The 24,051-nt window shown below is 38.9% G+C and overlaps 1 protein-coding gene across 1 annotated transcript in view; it reads right to left on the bottom strand.

Annotated features, from left to right (window-relative positions):
- NAV3 (neuron navigator 3) overlaps positions 1-24,051 on the bottom strand; it is a 264,054-nt gene that overhangs the window by 51,051 nt on the left and 188,952 nt on the right. The window contains 7 exon segments of the mRNA XM_030463599.1: positions 340-500; positions 2,749-2,790; positions 8,487-8,975; positions 10,552-10,921; positions 10,924-11,259; positions 13,395-13,671; positions 15,134-15,266. Of these exon segments, the coding sequence (XP_030319459.1) occupies positions 340-500; positions 2,749-2,790; positions 8,487-8,975; positions 10,552-10,921; positions 10,924-11,259; positions 13,395-13,671; positions 15,134-15,266 (1,808 nt within the window).

Genomic DNA, 24,051 nt, shown 5'->3' with positions numbered 1-24,051 from the left:
TTGACACTAAATTCACTGGAAACAATCTTCCTGACTGAATCCTAAAAGAAGAGTAGCTTTGAACTAGAGGCTATTTTCCAGCTCTGCCTCAGATTTTCTTCTTCTTGGGCAAATGATAGAGAATCTATCCTTTTTTTTCTATATGCAAAATAGGAGATATCTTGGCCTATATGAAAAAAAACCAAACCTGTGAATTTCCTTTCATTCGTAATGTATCACAATATGGTGATGGAGATATTAAAATAAATTATCTGCTTTGGCAAATGAAGAAATACAAACAGTTGAATTTTATGATGCTGTTCTGGAGTGGAAGAAACATTGAAGGGAATTGTCATTTACCCAGGTTGGAAAAGTGGTATTTTCCAGTTGCAGATGAAGACATAGCTGAAGGAGAAACAAGTGGGGACTGACTGCCCGTGTCTTGCAGGCCTCCAGTTGAATGGGAGCGTAGCCATTCTTTGCCTTCCTCCTGGCTCATCTGCCGGGATGATGGAGTATATCTGAAAAACCACAGCTGACATGCTCAAAACAAGAAACAGGTGTCACATAAATACCCTTCACCAAGCAGATAGAACAAAACCTGTGGAAAACAGTCTAGTCAAATGATTAACATCACGGATTTTACCGAGGTAAAATTTACCATCTGATTGTGACAGAAAAAGTATAGGATTTGGAACCCCTTTCTTCTAACCCCCCACCCCAAGATAGCATTCCCTGATGATAAACCATAGCAGATAGACAACTGAGCTGGCAGGAAAGTACTTTAAAGCTGTAGGGAAGTGTACATATTGATAAAAAAGCTTGGAAGCTGTGTGACTAGGATAGGGAATGGACAGAATACAAGCCAAGAAATATAAGTAGCTGCCTACAAAATTATGTCTGCCACAGATCATGTACACAACTGGTTAGATGACAGGAGTGAAACAGATCAGCAAGTCTGAAAAAGGAGTTTGCATTGGCAATGACTGCTACTAATGGTCATATGTGCTGTCTGTCACTGTGAATGCTACTTGGAATTGCATCCTGACCCAATCAGGGGGGAGGGAAAGTGACAGGAAGAATCCATAGTTAGCAGAAACAAGCTGTCTGGAAGAAGTCTGGCAATCAAACCGTTCATCAACTTCCGATGGCAAATCAATAAAAGGAGTGCAACTCAACACATGGGCTAAGAAAGAGAACTGGTAAATCACTGGGCCAGCCTCGTTTGGCTGGGCTGGAAGAAGGGCTGTTCTGGAAGTGCTTAAACATTAAAATGTGCAGGCAGTGTGGGTCTCAAACAAGAGATTGTTTTCAGCATTGTCTGCAACAGACTGCTTCATGCAGCAGGGTCTCCTGCTGAGGGATGAGCACTTTCTGCACCACTATCATGAGCCATCAGCGTTCCCCAAACAGCAAAGCAGAAAGTGCTTTTGGTATTCTGGCTTCAGGTTTGTGAGCCACAAGTATTTCTGCTTAGAAAGCAGATTAAATGAACATCTAAGTTCTCATATTGTGCTTAGGGTTTTGTATAATAATTTAGGGCATTAAAACATCTTGTCCTGATTAAATTTTCACTTCCTCCTTCCAAAAAGACAGCTATTTTCTTTGCCTATAAATGTGGTAGAGCAGAGTTTCCCAGTGGTTTTCAGATTAGAAAGATGGCAAAATGAGAATTTAAGATCTGAGTCTTGGCCTGGGATCTCAGCACATGGAATTAAGCTGAAGCATTTTCTGGGATATCTGATGAAGTTTTTATGCCTATAAACTGTTTCCCTACTCCATTTCACTTTCAGCATTCAGCCACTATTACAATTGTACAGCCACAAACCTCAGTCTTCCCACTGAACCCTTGCAGGGTCCCTTTTATGCCTCTTTCATGTCCACCAACTTTTCCATTCTCTCCCAATCCAAAGTAATTGTTTTGCTATAACAGGAAATTTGAATAAATCCTTTTAAATAAAGAGACAGTGCAAAAGAAGAGAAGGTGCTTTCTCTTGATAACATTTAAGCACTATCTTAAAATTTCATAAAATACTATTTCTCAATAAGTCAAGAGATTTAACTGTGTTTTTTCAGTTACCTGAAGACTGCAAAGTGTCTGCATGAATGCACACACACCATTGCTTGCCAAATCCCCTTCCTGGATTACAGAAATTAGGGAGACTACCATGCCTGTTAAGACCAGACAGGTTACCTAATAATTCTCTCTTTAACTATGGAGAATAGGGTGAATAGGGAATAGGGTGAATGACTTCTGTTTTCTGTGATGAAGATACCCGTAATTAGTGGGTAATTAGTAGCAAAGGTGAGTATCACTGGAGAGGGACCAAGAAAACTAGCTGGAGCAGGGCTTATTTTATACTTACAAGCCTTGGATATTATGTTAAGCAATCTTACTGTTTACGAGATCTTCAATTAAAATTGCATGAGTCTCTGCATTTAGAGTTCTAGTCCAGATTCACCTCAAAACCTTGGGTTTCTAACAATTAAATTACAGAAGAATCTTGTTTTGTCTCTTTTAGCTCATCAGGATTCATGCCTTTCAAGATTCATTGCATAAGGAAACTATGCTTAATAATATTCAGTTTCCATTATATGCCTTTATAGAAAATAAATTCATTATTCATGGGTTTTTTTTGTTGTTTTAATCTAAGTATTAAGAACTCTGTTGTAAACAGGATCAACAAAAGGAGAAAGAAAAGGACAGATAGTGTAGAAAAGGTTAGAGGAAAATAGGGAAGCAGCAGTCATGCTCAAAAAAATATATACCTTAATCCCTTTTTGGGTAGTGTATTTCTGTCAAGTTGCATGCTGTTGAAACAAAAAAAAATCCCTAAGGAATACGGTAAAGAGGACTGTTCTGAATTAGAAATTTTAAAGGTCTAGGTATGTGTCTATAACAGAAGGTCATGTAATTCTTTTTAATATATCTTTCATGATAAATCCCTGACTCACTGGAGGGGACAATAGGACATGGACTGCTACACATTCATTTTTCATCTAGACATGCTCTGGGCTGGGTCAACAGTAATATGGAGACTATCCAAGTCAGAACAAAGTCCTTCCTTGCCATTTCTAACCTTCCTACAGCTTCTCTCTGCAATCTGTGCAGAAATCATATGGTCACAGCATGAGTCTTTATTCTTCACAGTTGCCTGTGATATGCCAACAGATATCCAAAAGAAATGAAGGTTGTGGCACCTGCTAGGAGACAGCATGGTGTTGCCAGAAGCCAAATGACAGCTCTGCTTGTGAAAATAAGTGCTAAATATACAGACTGTTGGCTTTGTTGCTGTGGGACTCACAGAGTAAGGTGATGGTGGGCACAATGTAAAGTGGCACCAGAGCAACATTATTCCACATTCACCCGCACAGAGTGGTAAAGTGGCTGATCATTGGACATCTATGGCTGGAGATTTCCTAATTCAAACCCCATCACTACAAGGGCATCCACAAACCTTCCTTCTAATTAAGTGTCCTTTGGGCACTTCCTCACAAAGACTTGGCAGATCAGTCTCCAGCCAGTGTGGGCTGAATTTGAAGTAGTTATCATCAAGAAAGTTTTGCAATGTTTTTCCCTTAAGAACATAATTTCAGATGTTCACAATGTTTCCATATGGATTAAATTGCAAAATGACTTCAGAAGGCTTCTGCATTATATATAATAATCACACCTCTGACAGCAACAGTAAGTTAGCATTTTGCCTACCCAAGAAAATGACTATGCCATTAGAAAATGTTGTGCAGTGGTGCTGAGTACCCCACTGTCATGTAACCTTGATCCAAGTAGGTGAAGGCAGTGAAAATACTGTTAGAATTAATAATTCATTACCACTAGGGCTCAGTATAATGGAAGTAAACTCCTAGCACCAGTAAGTTTTATAGCCAAATTTACTTGCTTAATCAGCACCTTGTTCTCCATGGGGAAAAAAAGCAAACAAAAAGGGGAAACTTAGCAGATTTTAGCTCAGGTCCAGCTATCATGGTCCACGTAAGAGTAGTCCTCTGTTGAACAGAGGGTTAAATATGCAGCATTTTTCTCCCAACATAACTAAGAGGGCCAGGAATAGTTGATGAAAAGATAGCATACATTTGAATACATGATTCATTTAGGTCCTTACGGAGAATAATGGAGCCTTGATGTGCCTTTATAAAATGTCAAAACAAATAAACACAATCATAATAACAAAGACAGTTTCTTGTGCATACATTTCAAACATCCTAGTGAACAACATTTTCTAATATTGCTTTAACTTCAAGATCTGTGTATTTCAAAATGATCTATTGCACACTGTGTAAAAGCTGAAGTGCCAATCAGTGCTCCTTTAAAGTAATCCACAAGTCAAAAGTTTTAAGTCAGATAAACAGGTTAGTAGTGACCATAGGATTTTGCTAAAAAACCTTTGAATTCAGGTACCCAAAAGAAATAGTTGTGAATGTTCCTCTACATAAGCATGGAGTTATTTCAACTTCATAAATATGAAAATAGCAAACATCCATTTTGCTTTTTAACTATATAAAGTCTTTTGAAGATGGTCCTAGATTTCAGGCAATTGTGTGAAACTATTAAAAATGGTTATGTGCAACTATTCTGATATATAACAGCACATACCCTTTTTGTGTCTGAATGCATTCCTGCAACCAAGCTGGGTATATTACTCCTACAGAAAGAGATTTTGGTAAATAGAGCTGAACTTTAACGTGCAATGATCCCATTAGGGCACTACCCCAAACTGACCTCAGTGCTAAAATGTTCTCTGAAGATGCTAAGAAAAAAAGTCAGAGGTTTTCTGAAAGTACAATGCATTCATGTAATTCTGTGGCTCAAAACAAATAACAATATAAAGTGTAGTTGAGAATATGGTGATTATATATTGGCTACATGTAACAGTTTCTGAGCTGTTAGGAAATAAAACAAATCATTGCAAACTAAGAAACACCCAGGGAGGCCTAAGGAAGGCTGGGCCAAGCTGATTTGAGACTTTAAATGAGTTCCAACAAGTGTCTAAGTACATAAGAAAATCCAATGCAGAACACACTCTTTTCACTCCCTAAACCCACAGCCATCAGCTACAATGATAGTTTAAACCAATTGAAAGTCTTGAAGAGTTTAATTGTGGCCCTCAAAACTAAAGATCCTTCTAATGTAGAAGCAGAGCAAGCCAGTCATGTAATTAGAAACTACTTCCACTCTGCTGATCTTAAAATGCAGCCATTATTGCTGATGAGACCACTGTTAATTTATATATTCCTGCATTTTTTTATGCATCCCTTGCTGTACCAATCAGACTGAGCAGAAGAAAGACACAGATCTGCAAGGCCCTACAATTAGGGGTTCAAAAGAACTATTTGTGATGTGTCCACCTGGAAAATATTATCAATTAAAGCAGTGATATTTCACCATTTAATCCCAGAATACAGCTTTACTTTAGAGTATCATTTATTTTAATCCCTTTAAATTGCTGTAAGCTAAAATACAAGTGTCATCCCACACAGGGAGTTAAACTGCTGTAACAACAGAAGTAGAGTTGTCAAAATAAATACTGCTAGTGCAAAACCAGCAGAAGTCCTGAAGGAGATGCAAATTCTGCTGAAAAAGCAAATATTTTTCTAGCATTTACTGAACCCGTTTTCTGGTTATTGTAATGCAAAATAATCTCATAGATTATGTTATCCTGAAAAATGGGTGTGGGCAACATCTGATCACCCCTGGAGGCACTGAGAGGTGACATGTATGAGTGGGCACAGGTGGCAGAGCCCTTGCAATCTTTCTTAAAACTTGAAGTTTAGAAATCATACATTTAAAGTCTTAATATGATAAAGTAGAATGGGATAACTGCTTTCTAAAACTTGCACGTGACACTTTTCATTTTCATTTGCCAACAATGACACCATGACCCCTTAGACACTGACAACTTTCTGAAAAATAACCCCATCATTTTCCATTTGGTATTTGTAAAAACATATGTCTATTATATACCCTCAGGCTTGTAAACCCTTGATCAGTAGCCTTTGGTAACTTTTTAACAACAAGTGAAACACTTCATTTTCTTCATTCACCTGTGAGAATCTAGTCTGGAACAGCACCTAATGCTTTACTGAGTTCAGTATTTCTTACTGTATCCAATTCCTCTCCTCTACTAGTAAACCCTTCAGGCTTTCTTAGTTTGTCTCTACATTATATTAATATATATCACTATACAGGCTGCTCCTTCAGTCTTTTGCAACCTCTGCAGTGCCTGAAGAAAAAGAATTGGCCTTTTTGCAGATGAATACTTATGCTGTGCCAGGCTGCAACTAGTACTGGGAGAGGCATCTCAAAATCTGAGTTTTCAAATGAGAGAGGCATAACCTGTTGCCAAACATATCTGTCTCTAATATTCCAGACCAATGCTGTAAAAAAAATCCTTTGCTACATACAGGTTTTACTGTCTAGAACAGTTTAGAAACAATATGGCACTTGTAACAGACCTTTCAGAAAAATAAAACTAAAAACCCAATTGGGGCCATAATTTAAGAAATTAAATTACCATTTTCTCCTGGTACATATATTTGTTTTGAGATTAGATCAACATGATAAATGGCTCTCTCTGGACTCTGCCATAATATCCCCATATGGACAAATCTGAAACTTAAAAATATTGCCAAAGGCAAAAGTATTTGGAACTGCTGAAACTGAATCACTGAACAAATAGATGAAGTATTAGTAGTGAGGGTTGCTCAGGAGTTTATGCCAAATCATTAACATTTTAAATGTCATGATTAATATCCTTGGCATTAATTTCATATTCCTCCATGTCATTCTGTTGACCTCACTATTCATATATGTAGCACTAAAAATTAATGAATTTTTTTATAAGCAGAATATTAATTAATAACTTTATAGGAAACATTGTCTTATTCAGTTCATTACACACAATGTAAATTAATATTTAAAAAATAAAGGCCCAGTGCAAATTACAAATCACTCATGTATCAGATTATTTTTAACTATCATCGTTAGCATGAAATATATCAGGAAAAACATGTTTCATGGTCTTGTAATTAATAAGAGGTATGATTTTAGCTGATATAGTAATACTTATGAACTTAACATAAGAGAATGAAACGTACAGAGTTCTATCTAGATTTGGCAAAGAGTTTCTTAGGGTTTAGGCTTTGTTTGTTGGGTGTTTTTTTTTTTTTAATGCTGATTTACTAAAAGTGAAATCTTTACAAGGGAAGGATTGGGGTTGGAAAATCTTATTGTTTATATAAAGGGAAAAAAAATCTTAATATTGTATAGAGAAGATCTTCTTTTTTCCTTAAAATGATTGCACTGTTTAACAACTAAGTTTAACCTTAAGATGTTTAAAATATTTCTGTTTGACTCTGTATAATTTTCTGGTTTGGATCAAAGGCTAATGAAATATTGAATATTGTCTTTTCAGCCCCCATGTGAGATAAGAGTTTAATTGTTTAATTTTCCCCGGAAGTGAAAACTACTTACTGCCTTGAAAAGTTTATTTTTCTCTCTTGCAGAAGTATAATAAATATCTCACTCACACACACACACACATATAAAAGCTTTAAAAAGAACATGCTATGGGTGTGCCAAGGTGGATATGCCACTTCACTTTATAATATAAAATAAATGGTAAAATATCTGCATATTAAATAGAGCAACCAGAGGAAGACACTTTCTTGCTTTTGTTGGTCTGTTCCAGACACTAAGCAGAACTGTGTGTATATTGAGGGTCTCAACTTGTAAACTTACTCCCTCTCAGTGTAACTGCATTTTATTAAGGAGTAAGAAATAACTTGTTAGGACAGAGCATCTTAAGGCAAACTGGTGACCCAAAGGCATGGGCCCTCCATTTCTGCCTGTGCTTTGAGTTCATGGAAAGAAAACTGGTGGACTCCCACTGCCAGAGGAAGTTTGCTAGCAAAAGGGCAGTGACACAGCTTTGGAGCTGCCATTTGCTGGGATAGCAGTTAAGTCCAGCATGCAGGAATGATTATGTGCTTCATTAAGACAATCTTTCCTCTTTTCTCTGGCTGTTCTCCAGAACAGGGGAATCAAAAAACATTCTCAAGATTGAAAAAATGCTTGTAAAATCTTAAAATGCAGTTGATTCCATATCTAGTGCTGTTCAGCTTTCCTTCCTTCCTTCCTTCCTTCCTTCCTTCCTTCCTTCCTTCCTTCCTTCCTTCCTTCCTTCCTTCCTTCCTTCCTTCCTTCCTTCCTTCCTTCCTTCCTTCCTTCCTTCCTTCCTTCCTTCCTTCCTTCCTTCCTTCCTTCCTTCCTTCCTTCCTTCCTTCCTTCCTTCCTTCCTTCCTTCCTTCCTTCCTTCCTTCCTTCCTTCCTTCCTTCCTTCCTTCCTTTTTTGCACAAAGGACTATGCTGCTGATTAAACAGTGTCCCTTTAGGAAAAGAAGTGGAGGGTTGGGTTTTTTGGTTTTTTTTTTTGGCTCCAGTCCTTTTGCCTCTGAATAGTTTTGTGGTCACTGTCTATAGGCACGCTCACCTTTCCGAAAGAGTAGATCTGATGCTTCCAGTCCTCTTGAGCAGGCTCTGAACCTCCTGAGTGCTTGTTGTCAGTCCAGAGAGAGAGCCATGATGGCTAAGAGGAAGGTCAATGGACTCGGAACTGGTGTGCAGGCTAGTCATGGACTGGTAACTTGGTGTGTCCTTACTGCCCGCTGAAGAGCTGCTGAGGTTTGCAGCCCACACAAGACCACCTGATGTGAAAGAGTGCACTGAGGCGGGACTAGAAGCCAAGGAGTGACTTAAGCTTACAACATCTGCATTTAAGTCCGAAGGTTTACTGAAGAGGGGGCTGCTGCTACCGCTTTGCCCACCTGCACTGCCCATGCTGCCTGTGCCCGAGGACGGCGATTCCAGGCTGCCTTGCCGTGCCAATGTGGTACTAGGGCTGGGCATTGCCGATGTGGGTTTCACACCTTCAGTACTGGGTGCAGAGGCAGCTTTACCACTTGCCTTGGCACCAAACAACCTAAATGTAAAACAAATAGCTTTAGAGAAACCGGTAGCCGCGTTAAACATTAATGGCGTAACATCCTAAGAGCCAAACTACACATTTGTAATTACTGCTACTAAAATCATGCCTGCCTAGGTGATCATTCATAGCACAAAGTTAAATTTGCTTAAGACATCACAATAATCGAGGTTAGTTTCATTAGCAACAGCTCTCATTCACCGTTTAGATGTGCTCTTGTGTACAGGCTGTCCCAGAGAAAGGTAAAATAATGACACTTCTGTCTTACTAGTGCATAAAGAGATTACGCTTCCACCCAACTGCAGTAATTAAGCATTCCCACAGCTAAGTCATTTGCTTTTAAGCCCCTCACTTCCCCTCATACCAGCTATAAATTATTGCAACAAACACTGGAAAAATCCTTTATAGTTTAATAAACAGCTAAGCATTTGTGTAAAATTTCTCTCTTCTTGATCTTTTGGACAAAGGGTAATGCAGTCGTCGGTCATATAGTACCCATTCAGACAGAATAAACTGCACCAGAGCTACATGGGCTCAGTTTGTCTCCAAGGGCAGTCATGGTAGAGGTGTATTTCACAAAATTGCTTCCAGCAATTCTATAGAATAATTCTGCAAGTCTATAGGAAAATTCTAGAGTGGTGATGGAAAAAAAAAACAAACCCATCAAAGTTCTCTACAACTGCTGAAATAAAAATTCATGTGATGACTTAATGTCTTACTGGAAATATTTTAAGCTGCAGTTAAGGTGCAGTTCAAAAATTAATAAGAATTAAATGCAAAACTTATCATGATGTAAACATGGCTTACATAAGAACCTATTTTACCAAATCCACAAAAACAATCTACAGCTCCCCAGCAGCCTGGAGATGCTATTTTGGTAAAAAGGCATGAGAGGGCACTATTGGCTTTTTCTTGAACAGTGCAAATGCTCCATCCTAATTTAAATTTCATCCAGATGTATACTTCCAGAAATAAGAAGAGCATTTCCAATTTCAATAGGGCATTTTCAATTGAAATTTAGCTTTGTAATGAAAGACATAGAAAAACTGGTAAGATAATTAAATGTTTTTAGCTGGAGTAGCCAACAATTTCAAAGCAATTGCTTTATTCATCTGTAGAGTTCTTTAATTCTCTGACCAGGCTATGGCATCATATATTCCAGACACAGAATGTGCCTGAATGCAGTGTCCTTCTTCCCTTTGGGTGATTTATCATAGTTCTGAGAGGGAACTTCTTGTGTGCCTTAATACTGTCTTGAGTTGGAATCAAGATAAGGATCACTGAGTCCAACTGAGTATTCTAGCCTTCAAACTGATGTTATGGGAATGTACCTAGAATGCTCAGAGCTCAAGGAACAGCCATTTCAGGTCTGGGAAGGTACTTAGGCCTTAAAGAAATAATTTCATTGTGTAAAAAAGTATTAACCTTTTTTTTTTTTTTTTTTTTTCTTTTAAATTTGTTTCTTTGATCATGGCAAAATATGCCCTGAAAAGGCCAGTGCCCAGTGCTTCAACACACTGAAAATACCTACGTTATACACTGAAACTTCAGGAATTCATAGAAAAGCACTAACCTTCGGAAGGTAGGTGAGGCAATATCAGGGTATTTGGATCCTGGCTGCCTAAGTCCTGGAGTGCCAGAGGCACTGACTGAAGTGGGGCTGGATTTGGGGGAACTGGACAGCGAGACGCTTTCAGAATCGGACGCAGCCACTTTCTCTTTCTCCTTATCCGTTTGGTTGATGGTGATGGGGCTGGACCTTCCAGAGCCAATCTTGCTGGGCTCTCTCAGTTTGGTGGCAGCAGCAGCCCCCGCAGACTTGCTGCTGACGTTGGAGTCGATGCTGCTGGTGCTGGAGCGGTGCCCGCCCCTGCTGGGGATGCCGCTGCCGCTGGATTTCGAGGGGCGAGGCAAAACTGCGGTACTGCAGGTTGTCTTGGAGTCATGTGCAGGACACCATCGTCCTGGTTCTGGGAACCATCCAAGCTCGTTTTACGCCCCGCGTTGGACTTCCCACTGATGGCTGAAGATTTGGGCATTTTTCCCAGAGTTGCTGATCCGCTTGTGATCGTTGCTCCACTTGTGGTGATTATGGTGGAAGATCCTATCCCGGACTTCTTGAATCCAAAGGACCCCGTAGCTGTTGATCTCCCGATGCCAGAGGGAGGTTTTTTCCCTTCATCGCTACTGCTTTTTCCGACATCTGATGGAGAGCGCTGAATGGAGGCTCCTTTCAGAGGAGTTTTCACTTTTTCTGAAGCTTTTGCATCATCTGTTTTTCCTAAATAAAAGTATATTTGAAAAGGTCACTTCTGTGTAAGCTGTAATGTCTCAGTATCTAACCTGAACACTTTATGGTTACAAAGTCAAAATGAAAAAATACACAAACAGAAGAACTACCTTAAAAAAAGCAGACCATTTTTTTACTTTAGTCCACCACCCGTAGTCAATAGCAGGTACAATACATTACAGGTAAGCATTTAAGTATTAAAAGCTTGGAATTCTATTGAGAGCTTGCAGTTTCATATAGAGCTGGTGAGAATAGATGTAGAAAATTATCCTGACTGACCTACAAGGAATTTGGCTTTTTTCCTGTTATCAGTATTTCTCTATGTAATAAATAATATTTGAAAATAAAACATGACATGCAATTAACGTTTCCAGAAGTATGACATTAATTATGCATGTAGAAATTAACAGTACTTATCAAGTTCTTTGATTTCCACAGATTATATTTTGGTTTTAACTTATAACTAAGTTTTTTCTGGTTGTAGCTACCCAGAATTATCAGAGAGAGTATGTTAGCATGCTGTGAATCCATAACAATATGAATTACATGAGTTAATAGTCTTTGTCACATCATTGATATCTTTACAAGATTTTTGACAATCTGAGAGACTTCCTTCAATGGATGTGGCACTCAGTGCCATGGTCTAGCAACCGCAACGGTGGTTCAAGGGTTGGACTCAATGATCTCTGAGGTCCTTTCCAACCCAGCCAATTCTATGATTCTATGATTCACAAAGGTTTAGTTAGGGTATTTTCTTCAATCTGAAAAGAAAACACCCTCTTACTGTATTACGATCAGAAAAAAAAAAAAAAAAGCCATTTCTCTACTAATTTCTCTTTAAGCATCAATTGAAGGATCCTAATAAGAAAATATTCAGTGTAGCAGAGTTTTTAATTCACTGTCCAAGGGATTATGGAAGTTTTGGAAGTGAGTGTCCTAATTTCTCCTCAGGAACTAGATTAATGAAGAGCAACACCTACAAGTTAGAATTAAATACACTTTTGTTTTGATCTAAAGCACATTTTATGCTTCACAAGCACATGCACACAGCAAGATATGGATCAGACACCTACGCAGCTGAGACACAGACTACTAGTATATGCTTAAAAAATGAAGGCTTCAGTTCTTTGTTGAACAGTGGCTGCCTACTACACCAGAACAGATCTGGGAAACAGTCTGGCATGTGGTAAACCCTGTAGCATTTTCTTTCTAATTTGCCATTACAGGGGTTTAGTTTCTGCATCCATTTGATCACTGACCATGACAACATATGTTAGGGATCTTACAGACCAGAGGATGACCAATATCTACCCCTTCCAAATTGCAAAGAAACTAAAGAAAGAGGCTTGCAAAGGAGTTGAATTTATTCTGAGGAGGGTTTTTTTCATTATCTTTAAACTGGTGGTTAAAGCATGCTCGTGCAGCATTTCCTCAGGACATGCCAAAGGTCTAGAAAGTGTCCTACAAAGAATCAATATTTCCCTAGTAAAATGATGGATTAGATGTTATTACTAATGATTTCCTCCAATAATTTTTCATTTTTTGCTTCAAACCTAGATTACAGAAGTGGTTATTACTTCTTAGAAGCCCTTCAAGATTATGCAAGAAGTCATCTTTCACTGAAGAAAATGTGTAAAACATTTTTTTTACCTCTTAAAAGTGGTGCACTGAATACCCGCAATATCTGGAATGTGACAATTCAGTTTTAGATCAGAGTCTCATTTTGAGACCCCTCTTTTGAATGCTGATTTTTTTTATATCTCAAATTAAAATCTTTGACCATTTCCTCACACGTGCTCAATTACCAAAGTGCAGGTTTCTTTGAGAACAAAGATAAAGAACAAATGCGTTCACAAATATTTTTAAGAATTTCTCAAGAGAAACTGATATGTGATAGCAAAACAAAATGCAGTCACCCTTTTTGTTATGGATACGTTAATGTGCAATTAATGATATGTTAATATGCAATGCAGTGAAGAGCTACCAATATGCTATATGTCTGTAGAACGTTTCTAACATCCATTAATTATAGGCAGCCCACTAAGATTCCCAACCACTTAAAGATAAATTCTAAGTATAAACCCATAATTTTCCATGCTGTAATACAAACTACAGAAGTTTTGTACCCGGGGTCTTCAGTGCACTTGTTCCTGCTTTTTGCCTGGCCTGAGTTGTTCCTACTTGTGCAGTCATGCCTCTCCTCCAGGATCCGGTCTGTGAAACAGAGAGAGATGCCTTTTGTCCTCCCTTCTCTGACTCTTCAGACAGCCCTGAGGGAAGGCCTTTCCACTTGCCACTGCTGTCAACACTGCTGTCAAAGTCTTCCTCTGTTTTTTTCAGTTCTTCAGTGCTGCCCCAGGTTTCACTGTCTGTAACTGAGCGCTTCTCTGAGTCCGTCTTCAGCTACGAGAGATTTGCACAAAAAATTATCAATCTCAGCATTTTCAGCACTTGCCAGCTTCTTAAATCACTGGAAGGGAGAAGAATAATCATATTGATTTATTTGTAGTAAAACTTCCCTTCTAGAACATTAGTATCCTGATCCCAAATGTTTAGAGATATTACTATTTGGGCAAGACATTTTTCTTTTTTTTTTTTATTTTTGAAAGATTTCAACTCTTTTCTTCATAGATAAACCACAGTGAAGTAAATCATAATTTACTTCAATTACCAGTGGTGATACCCTGTTGTTTCTCAGCTCCCCCTGAATTTCTCAAATGAATTGCTGTACTGAGAGGTTTTACTAAAGCTTCAATGAGGAAGTTCTCAGATATACTTCTAAAATCACCTCAGTCTGTTTTTTTCCCCTTTCCTACCCAAGTCTTTCAGGCCAGGGACAGAATTAGGAGCATTGCTCCAAGGAGGACTGAGTATGTTGTACAACCACATAGCAAAATTATCATTGCTACAGCTGATGGTTTTTCTACTGGTTTGTCTCCACTGAAATGAATTATTTCCTACAAGGGACTCACTTTAGCTATATAATAGGGTCAAGCTTGCTCTGAAACTCAGACCTATGTGGAAGGAGCTCTGGGTGAGGATTGAACACCCCTTTGGCATCTACTGGCCCTGTTGAGTGCTGATAAGGATGTGCTGAAGGGACAGCCCAACAAGACAGACAATGTAGAAGCTGTGAAAGCAGCTTAAATAGAAATGCTGGAGACTGAGCCTGCCTTCTGTGTGTGACAAAACTTGTGCTCTTTGAGCTGAGAGCCTGCTTCTTGTAACCCTTACTCCTGGGGCTTCCTGCAGCATCCTGACCTCAGCCTCCAGCCTTATTTGCACACCATCATCTCACCAGTCCTGCTTACCTCTACCCCTCTCTAACAGCAAAAAATTGGTGCTGCTTGCAGGTAGCACCATGCATTACTATTGTCTGATGTAACCACAGCCCTGGACTCATACAGCCAACCCAAGTGGAACTGCAAACTGGATTGTAGTCAGGGGAGAGCTATTTATTATTCTGAGTTGTCACAACTCCTTCTCCACAGAGACCCCTCTCTGGCTGTTTCCTTAGTTCTTGCTGTCATAAGTAGGAATAATACTGATTAGATGGCCAAGAAAATAATCAGTTGCTGTTTACATATTTGTTATTTGAGGCATATGAAATGCAAAAGCTCTCTGTGCTTTGCAATGTCATATATGTTTTGGAGATGCTAGCATAGATTTTTGAGTAACAACTGATGGGAAAAGAGCCCAAGTAAACATCTACACAGATATTGCAGAGTCTTTATGAAAAAAAAAAATCATTAGTGTTGTCATTAAACCATGTGTAATGCTCCCACAAATTTTCTTATATATTAATGGTTATAAACACATACTATACATTTTCAAAGCAAACTTCATCAGAGCTACTCACCTGGGCATGAGTGTTCTTCCTTGAAGAGGCAGTTATATTGGAATAAGAGCTGACAGATGAGGTTGTATTCAAATCATCCGTGCTGAGGTTGTCAAGAGTGTCACTGAGGCCACTACTAACTGAGCTGCTGTCATCCCAGCTGCAGAGAAAGGAGAACATCTGCTTTACATACTGCCTCTTAATAGGCAGAAAGCACCTCAAAATCAATAAATGCAATTACTTCTTCTTTCAGAGGCTCACCACAAAATTTTCAGTAATATTTCATAATGTGAAATAATTATAAGTTTTCAGAATTTCTAAGTAATTATTTACTGTCAAGTGGTTGCTTGTTCAGCTAATGAAACATTTTTCATGCTTCATTGCAAGCACATTCAGTACACTGGCAGAGAAATCCACTAAACCTACCTGGTATTGCTAGCCAAGGCATTATTAATAACTTGGAGAACACCTAATGGATTTTCAGGCTGGTGAAAATAAAAGTATCTCTCCTCCAGTCTAATCAGCTACCAGCAGGAAGCCAGTATTTCCAAAAGTTTTATTTTCACCAGCCTTTGTCTGATGCAGTGTCACCAAAAAAATGATTCCCTGACAATACAGTCACCAGAGTTGACAGAGAATATGTTAAACATATCTCAAGAAACACAGGCTGTCAACTCTTCTGCTTTGGGAGATTGAGGCAGAGCATGCCAATGAGAGACAGGCTACTCTTATAGAAATGTCATTCACCTACACTTACAAAAGCCTTGATTTTGCATGGAAGGGAGATCGTTCTGTGATTCTCTGATCTCTCTCCACAGTTCCTTTCCCGTGATGTTACATCATGACTCTTAGCTCATAGCCATACACAGCAGTATGCTCCCAGTTTTGTTGCACCCCCACCTGTTAGTCATAGTTTGGATTATTCCCAGGCCACAGAGTATGAAAAATATTCACCTTCTCATTTGTAGTGGGATTAGTCTCCTGTAGTTTTAGCTGTATAAAAGTTAATATCTCATTTAAGCTATTTATCTAGATGCTCTCTCTGACCAGTACTAGGAAGCAAGGCCCTCTATGAGGTAATTCATCCTGGTATTAAGTCTCAGGTTTGCAGGATGAACTATCCACTGAAGGTGCCTCCTTATGTCTTTCCTCTCCTAGAGATGAGAGCATTGGTAAAGCCTGCTATGTCCTTGCTTTGCTGTAACCTACATCACGAGCTGCCTTTTACAAAAGATCACAGAATTGCGGAATTTTCACAGTTGGAAAAGACCTCTAAAATCACCAAATCCAACCATCAATGCTCCTCCCCATCCCAAATAAATAAACAATATATATATATATCAATATCTGTATCATCCTGCACCACTAGAGCATGTCCTGTAGTGCCCATGTACACGTTTTCAAATACTTCTAGGTTGGTGACTCACCACCTTCCTGGGTAGCCTGATCTAATGCCTGACTACTCTCTCAGTAAGAAATTCCTCCTAATATCTAGTCTCCCCTAGTGCAACTTCAGGCCATTCCTCTAGTCCTATCATTATTTACTTGAGAGAAGCCAGCACTCACCTCCCCAAACCTCCTTCCAGGTAGCTGTAGAGAGCAATACAATCTCCTCTCAGCCTCCTCTTCTCCAAACTATACATTCCCAATTCTTTCAGCCTCTCCTACAGGACTTGTTCTCTAGACTCTTCAGCAGCTTGGTTGCCCTTCTCTGAACTCACTCCAGCACCTCAATGTCTTTTCTGTAATGAGGGGCCCAGAACTGGACACAGTACCCAAGGTGCAGCCTCACCAGGGCTGAGTACAGGGGCAGAATCCCTTCCCTGGACCTGCTGGCCACACTGTTCCTGATACAAGTCAGGATGCCATTGGCCTTCTTAGCCAGGTGTGGACACTGCTGGCTCATGTTCAACCAGCTGTCAACTAACACCCTCAGGTCCTTTTCTGCCAGGCAGCTTTCCAGACACTCCTCTCCAATCCTGTAACATGGCATGAGGTTGCTGTGACCAAAGTGCAGGAGCTGGCACTTGGTCTTGTAAACCTCATTTTACTGACCTTGATCCATTGGTCCAGCCTGTCCAGGTCCCTTTGCAGAGCCTTCCTACCCTTGCACAGATCAGCACTCCCACCCAACTTGTTGTTGTCTGCAAATTTGCTGAGGAAGCACTCAATCTCCTCATCTGGGTTGCTGGTAAAGATATTGAACAAGAATGGCCCCAAAACATCCCTGGGGAACACCACTGGTGAGTGGCTGCCAACTGGATTGAACTCTGTTGACTAAAACTCTCTGGGCCAGACCATGCAGCCAGTTTTAAGTCCAAATCTAAAATTCAATCCTACAGCTGAGTTAAAGCTGAGTACTATTGCTACTAGTCATTTAGAGCAAAAAAAAGGAGAGTATCTTCAAACCATAATTTCACATATGGTGTTTTGGGAGACTAAGTTCACTTCTCGACTTGTTCATGGAAAGTCATAACAGCAGTGACAGTGAACTGCATATTACAAAATGTAGTGATGTACCAAAGTTCAGTGCACTAGTCTTGTAGCACAGCAACTGCAGCAAGCATAACCTTCATTTTGCAAATGGTAGACAATCACATTAGTAAGCCAGCTCAGTGACAAGATAAACATATTGCAGAAGGCAAGAGTTTATTTTCCACCACTGGGTATTATGATCACAAATTTATGTCTCCTGCAATATTTCCAGATAATGTGTACAAGTTACATATTAATAACACTTCATATCTAAGCAGTTACAGTATCATACCGTAAAGACTGCCCACATTCAACTAAGACCCATCTCTGAAGTACTACTCATGTATACTTTCTGTATTTTTCACTGCCTGATGTGACATGGAATTTCACTGGTGCTGAAAGCCAGTATTCAAATGCTATGTTGCACAGGGTATATACCTTGTATAACAGTGTTAAGACTGATAAAATATAAATAATATTAAATACAGTTATGTTCTAGAAAATGCAATATTACCTCTTTAAAAATATGCCTTAAAAAAGGAAAAAAAAATCCTAAGCCAGATCCTAAATGAGATATACAAAGTATTTTCACAAGCAGTGTAACTTTTAATGTATGACATTCATGTCAGTTAATTTAATACCTGATCATCAGTTTCCTAAGTCTACCCTAAGACCCTGGGGAACAAGACCAGCATTTAATTACATTTCACAACGTTTTGGGTTTTTTTGATACTTCATTTCATTTTTTCTGTTAAAAGAGTGATATTTTCTAAATTCCGAAATAGTTCAGCTGATTCAACAAATATAAATATGCTCACTACAGCTGCCATGGTCAGGCGAAAAGGACTATGATCATGTTTCTTTTCTATTACAGCTTCTCTGTGGTGCTTCACACTCATCACACTTCACTCACCAGTGGATTATTAGTAAGCTCTGTGAATGCTCATTGACATCTTTTAAGATGTATATAAGATTATTTTGAGAGGTACATTACTGACCTTTCAGTGTCATCACTTTATCTGTATTTTTTTTTTCTTTTTGCCTCTTATGATAGGTGCTCAGGAGGTATTCTAAGTTTGGGAGCTTTCATACCCCCAAATTTCTTCTACTATGCCTGTAAAAAACAGGAATACCCCAAAACCTCTTTCTTTTCTCAGTAACATTTTACTAAGGACTGTTAGAGAAACTGGTTCCTACTTCACAAAATATTTTGAACCAGCCTTTTGAGAAAGCATAGTAAAAGTGGGAAATCAACAAAACTGATGGTATAAGCCACCTTTTTGGTAACGAAGATAGTTATTCTTTGCTTATTTCAGTGCATTGCCAAGACTTGCTTTAACTTGTTCATGCAGCTAAATCTTGTCTTTCATCACTTTCTGTTTCCACCATTTCAGCTCTTTTTCACCATGGCTAGATATTATAGATACTATCAGACAAGTAAATATAATTTTTGGGCAGTGAAGAAGCCTTATTTATAAACTGTAAAAAAATTCTTGATGGTTCTTATGCACTTCCCCTTTAAAGTGGTAAACATATATAAAAAAAAACATGGTCAAATCAGATGTGCATCACGTTAATATTGAAAATATTCATGGGAGTCTGCAGCAAGTTCTTCCTTTAATTTTTGTTCTTGTTTCTCCTGCCCCCAACCACAGAATTAGAATCACAGAAATAGAAACATAGAATTTTCAGGGTAGGAAGGATCTTTAAGATCATCTAGTTCCAAACACCCTACCATGGGCAGGGAGACCACCCACTAGACCATAGCCCTGAAAGAATGATATTCATTGTCAAACTGTACCTCAGAGACTTAATAAAGGTTTTTAATATGCTAGCTAAGACTCATCTTTCATCTTCATTTTATATTTCTTTTATTTTTGCTCTTTTTCATGCACCCTACAGAGTTCATGACAGATCAGGTTGCTGCTGATACTTACCAATGCCTGACACACCTTCCCTTTTTAAAAACATATGTTAGCTATATATATATTTAGCTATATATATATGTTGGCAAAATCCGCTTTTTTTCTTGTTGGGTGTCAGCCTCAGTTGACTTCTTTAAAAGAAAATGTCAGCAGATATAGCTCAGCTATCTGAGGGACTGTGACTAAAAGAAAAATGCCTTGTTTTGACAAGTTCTGGCAATCTTTTATTTGAGAAACACTTGGATCTCAAGAGGAGCTGGAGAAGAACCTTTAAATTCAGCAAGCCATAATCTTCACATTAAGGATGTTCATCTTGCTGTTTCTAAGACAGATCCTCTCAAATATGGATAATTAAGAAATCTCTTAAAAAATCATTGTTTGCATATATATATATTTTGCCTGGCAGGGTCGTCTGTTTTTTTCCCAGCTAAGGGGCCAAAATTTCCTCCCCACCCAGCATCTCAGCTGAGCCTTCTGTGTGCTGCCTAGTTCTGGGTTCAAATCAGCAAATGAGAAGCCAACAAACAGCCCAGCAGTCACTACTCTCATTGAATGTTTATATAACGAATGTGTATAATAACACAGTTTGCTGATAACACAAACACATTATTTTTCCTCTAGAAATGCTGCTTTAATTTAGGTCTCATAAGAGGTCTGCTCTAGGGATCAGTCTGATTTTTGCATCTGAGCAAGCAGCCTTGTGTCATTTTTCAAAGAAAATGAAAGACTCCTGTAAAAGAGGGAATATATGAAGCATGACTGAAGTCTCTGGTGTACCAGAATCCCTGCAACCAGCAAGATACTGGGTGACTACTTCAACCAACTTTTTCAGAAGCTGGACATCAATAATGAGCTTCTAATTTTCTTTAGAGCTTAGCATCTGACTTGTAAACATGTAATGCATGCAAATGTGTGCTTTGAACCTATACTTTTCTGCAGGGCTGTCTTTTTTTTTAGATTTAAGTTACCAGCCACTCAACCTGCATGTCAAAAACCAAGAGCTACTTTTTGGTCTTACTATGGCTGCACTTCATCTTTCCATCTGTAAAATGGAGACAGCACATGCACAAATGAGTTCAAACTGCAGTCTCTAATAACTGTTGATACTCAGACACTTCACTAAAAAGCACCTTAAAAGAGCCACTTTGTCTTTAGAAAAACATTCAAACACCATATGGAAAATAAAACAAGGACCACACGTGTGGAATAACAAGGAATACACAAAATGCTTAATAACAACATCCCCCATCTACACTTTATATAAAAAAAGGACTCCAAAGGCTGCAGAAAGCTATTGACCGACCACAAAAAAGTGAATTAAGAAGGTTACACAGGTAACACTTTTGTTGCTTCCAAGTCCTTTTACAACTTCATGAAGTTCTTTTCACTCAGCATGAGTATCATTTCAGCCATACACAGGGCTGTGTCTGAATAGGGAAGCTGTACTTCAGTAGCAATACCCCTTTACCTTGGAAGCTAGATAAAATGTGTCCATCCATGTGATAGACACCAAGGTGTGGATTTGCTGACCCTCAGTTAGATTTATGGCCACTCTGTTACAAGCTTCATACAGAAAGGTGCCTCATGCTCTTCCAGTTTTCCCAGACTCATGCCATATTGTTTCTGCTCAGAGGACCTGTGTTTTTCTTTGATGCTCTAGGTGTACCTATGAGATTATTTGCACGAGCTAAAATTCACCCTCTAATTCTAGCCTGTGCCTTTCAGTTCTGAACTGTTCTTGCTCATTTTGAAGCAAGAAATAACACTTCTGCTGGAGAAGACAATCCCTTCCACATGGTCTCTAATTGCTGAAGATGGCTATGAACATTGTACAGATCCCAGTGCTCCACAAATTGCTCCAAATACTTCAAGTGAAGTTCTAGCTCCTTGATCACAGCAATTACTCCATGGAGTTGAGGAAACCACAACTTACTATCTATGCTATCTGCTATAGATCTCTTGCTATCTATGGGTATTCTCCCTATCACTCTGTTGTTGCCAACAATGTGTAGTATTGAAAAGACCTTTCCATAACAATCCTCTCACTGACCTTTCCATAGCATAGTTGTTCTAGAATAGCAGGGTGTCTGAAGTCAAAATACGAGGTGCTTAACGTCAGTACATAGAGGTGAATGAGGATTAGAATGTATCTCTCAAAAGAAAAGATAAATTGCACTCAGCTAATCTCGTGACACTTTGTGTTTGCTATTCAATTTTTATTCAGTTTTCTTTGGTTTAAAAAAATCCAGTTACGAGTTTGCATGCTGAGGTATATGAGCCAAAAGAAAAGATATTTTATATGAGACAAGAGATTATTTCACATAAGAAGCAGGTAAACAACAGAGCTCTAGGACAGAAACACAATGGAACAATCCATATAATAATTGATTGCACCCTAAATAATAAAAGCCTGCAGAAAGATACAACAGTTTCTTGCTAGATGTTTTTCATGATGGCTGAAAATATAAAATGCACCATGTTGGGAGAGCAATGAATGTTGAAGGTATATGGCAAGAGGAAGTGGTTAATAACGATGTGTTAGCTGAGTGGATACACAAAATATTCTCCCGTTACAGTACTTGTTTCAGAAAAATCAAAGCTGTCTCTAATTGCAGACAAGACACAGTAGAGCACCCAACTGCAATGATTGCTCCTGCCACTCTTCCTGTTTCTATTTTCATCATTTCCTTGCAAACCTTAAACTTGCCAGCTCACTGAAGTCCACTATTCTGATAAGCTGGATCACTGCCTGGAATTTGTTTCATCATGGGCCTACTTCACTAATTTTTGAGAGTCTCCAGTCAGAGTTGTCTAAGTATGCAAATAGAAAAGGTTTTCACAAGCACACCATCAGAGTCCCCTGATGCAGAGTCCCCTGTACTCAGCGCTCGTGAGGCCACACCTCGAGTATTGTGTCCAGTTCTGGGCCCCTCAGTTCAGGAAGGAGATTGAGGTCCTGAAGCAGGTCCAAAGGAGGGCAACCAGGCTGGTGAAGGGACTCGAGCACAGACACTATGAGGAGAGGCTGAGGGAGCTGGGGCTGTTCAGCCTAAAGAAGAGGCGGCTCAGGGGAGACCTCATCACTCTCTACAACTACCTGAAAGGAGGCTGTAGCCAGGGGGGGGTTGGGCTCTTTTCCCAGACGACTCTCAGCAAGACAAGAGGGCACGGTCTTAAATTGTGCCAGGGGAAGTTTAGGTTGGATATTAGAAAGAATTTCTTTACGGAGAGAGTGATCAGGCATTGGAATGGGCTGCCCAGGGAAGTAGTGGATTCTCCGTCCTGGAGATATTTAAAAAGAGACTGGATGTGGCACTCAGTGCCATGGTCTGGGAACTGCAACGGTGGTTCAAGGGTTGGACTTGATGATCTCTGAGGTCCCTTGCAACCCAGCCAATTCTATGATTCTATGATTCTATAACATATAAAGGCAGCAAGACTTCAATCACTGTGCTATCGAGCCTGCTGGAAAAGTGTGTTGCTTCAGTACAACCAACCTAAGGCACAGTTCGCCAAGTTGCTGGAATTTTTTCTTCAGTTCATTACTGATTTTTGCAATTGGAAGCAGGAACTACACTTTCTAGAATACATCTCTAGAAAATAAAACAAAAAATTTTGCTCTTAAAGCATTCATTTAATCAGAATAACTGTTCTATCTAGGGAGGTCTGTAACTCTGAAAGAAAAGAGCACTTTATTTGTCATATGCTTTGTACTGCACATGAAAGGCTTTAGACCACAGTATGAGACCTACAACCCTTGCATGTCTTGCTACAAATGAGAAATCCGTAGTCATGTTCTTGCTGGTGCCAGTGGAATTCACATATTCTCTGGGACTTGTATGTGGATTTGGGATTCAGGGAATCTGGACAAATGCATTTACCAAACAAACTTTATTTGCTTTTTGTAGCAACTTAGAGCCTTCAGAATGTCAAAACATTAGGGGCTCTCCCCTAGATTATGCAGTGTGTGAGGCCATCTCATTATATCTTTCTTCCTTTCCAGTATCAAAACAATTTGACAGCAGAAATCAGGATATTTGTTTGTTAAAACAAACAAACAAACAAACAAACAAACAACAATCTGACATTTACTGATATTTGATTCTCTTTTACCTTATAAAGTACTTCAGTTTAGGCTTTTCTAACAAATTTTTGGATGACTTTCTGGTCAGCTGTTTTTATGATACACAAACTTCTACCAGAGTTTGTTAAAAGGAAATATTCAGTATTTTATTTATAGTTCGAATACTGAAAGTAATGTCTGAAATCTCTTTCCTGAGACACTCATCAAAGCAGAAATCTCTTGGGGAAGAACTGAAACAGAGATATAAACATACCTGGCAATATAAATTTGAAACTGAAAAGTAACAACTGAAAAAAAAGAAATACATTTGCTTAAACTGAGCACAGTTAAATGCCTGAGCCTAGCTAGCCTTTTTAAAACAAATTACAAATCCATTAATGTGATACAAACATACATTTTAATATTAGAATAAACATTAAAAATGCCTCTATGTTCTGCAGTATAAACCATCACTAAACATC

This window comes from Calypte anna, chromosome 1, assembly GCF_003957555.1.
Source record: "Calypte anna isolate BGI_N300 chromosome 1, bCalAnn1_v1.p, whole genome shotgun sequence".
Classification (NCBI taxonomy): Eukaryota; Metazoa; Chordata; class Aves; order Apodiformes; family Trochilidae; genus Calypte; species Calypte anna.
Note: the sequence above shows the minus strand (reverse complement) of the source record. Positions and strands in the feature narration are given on the sequence as shown.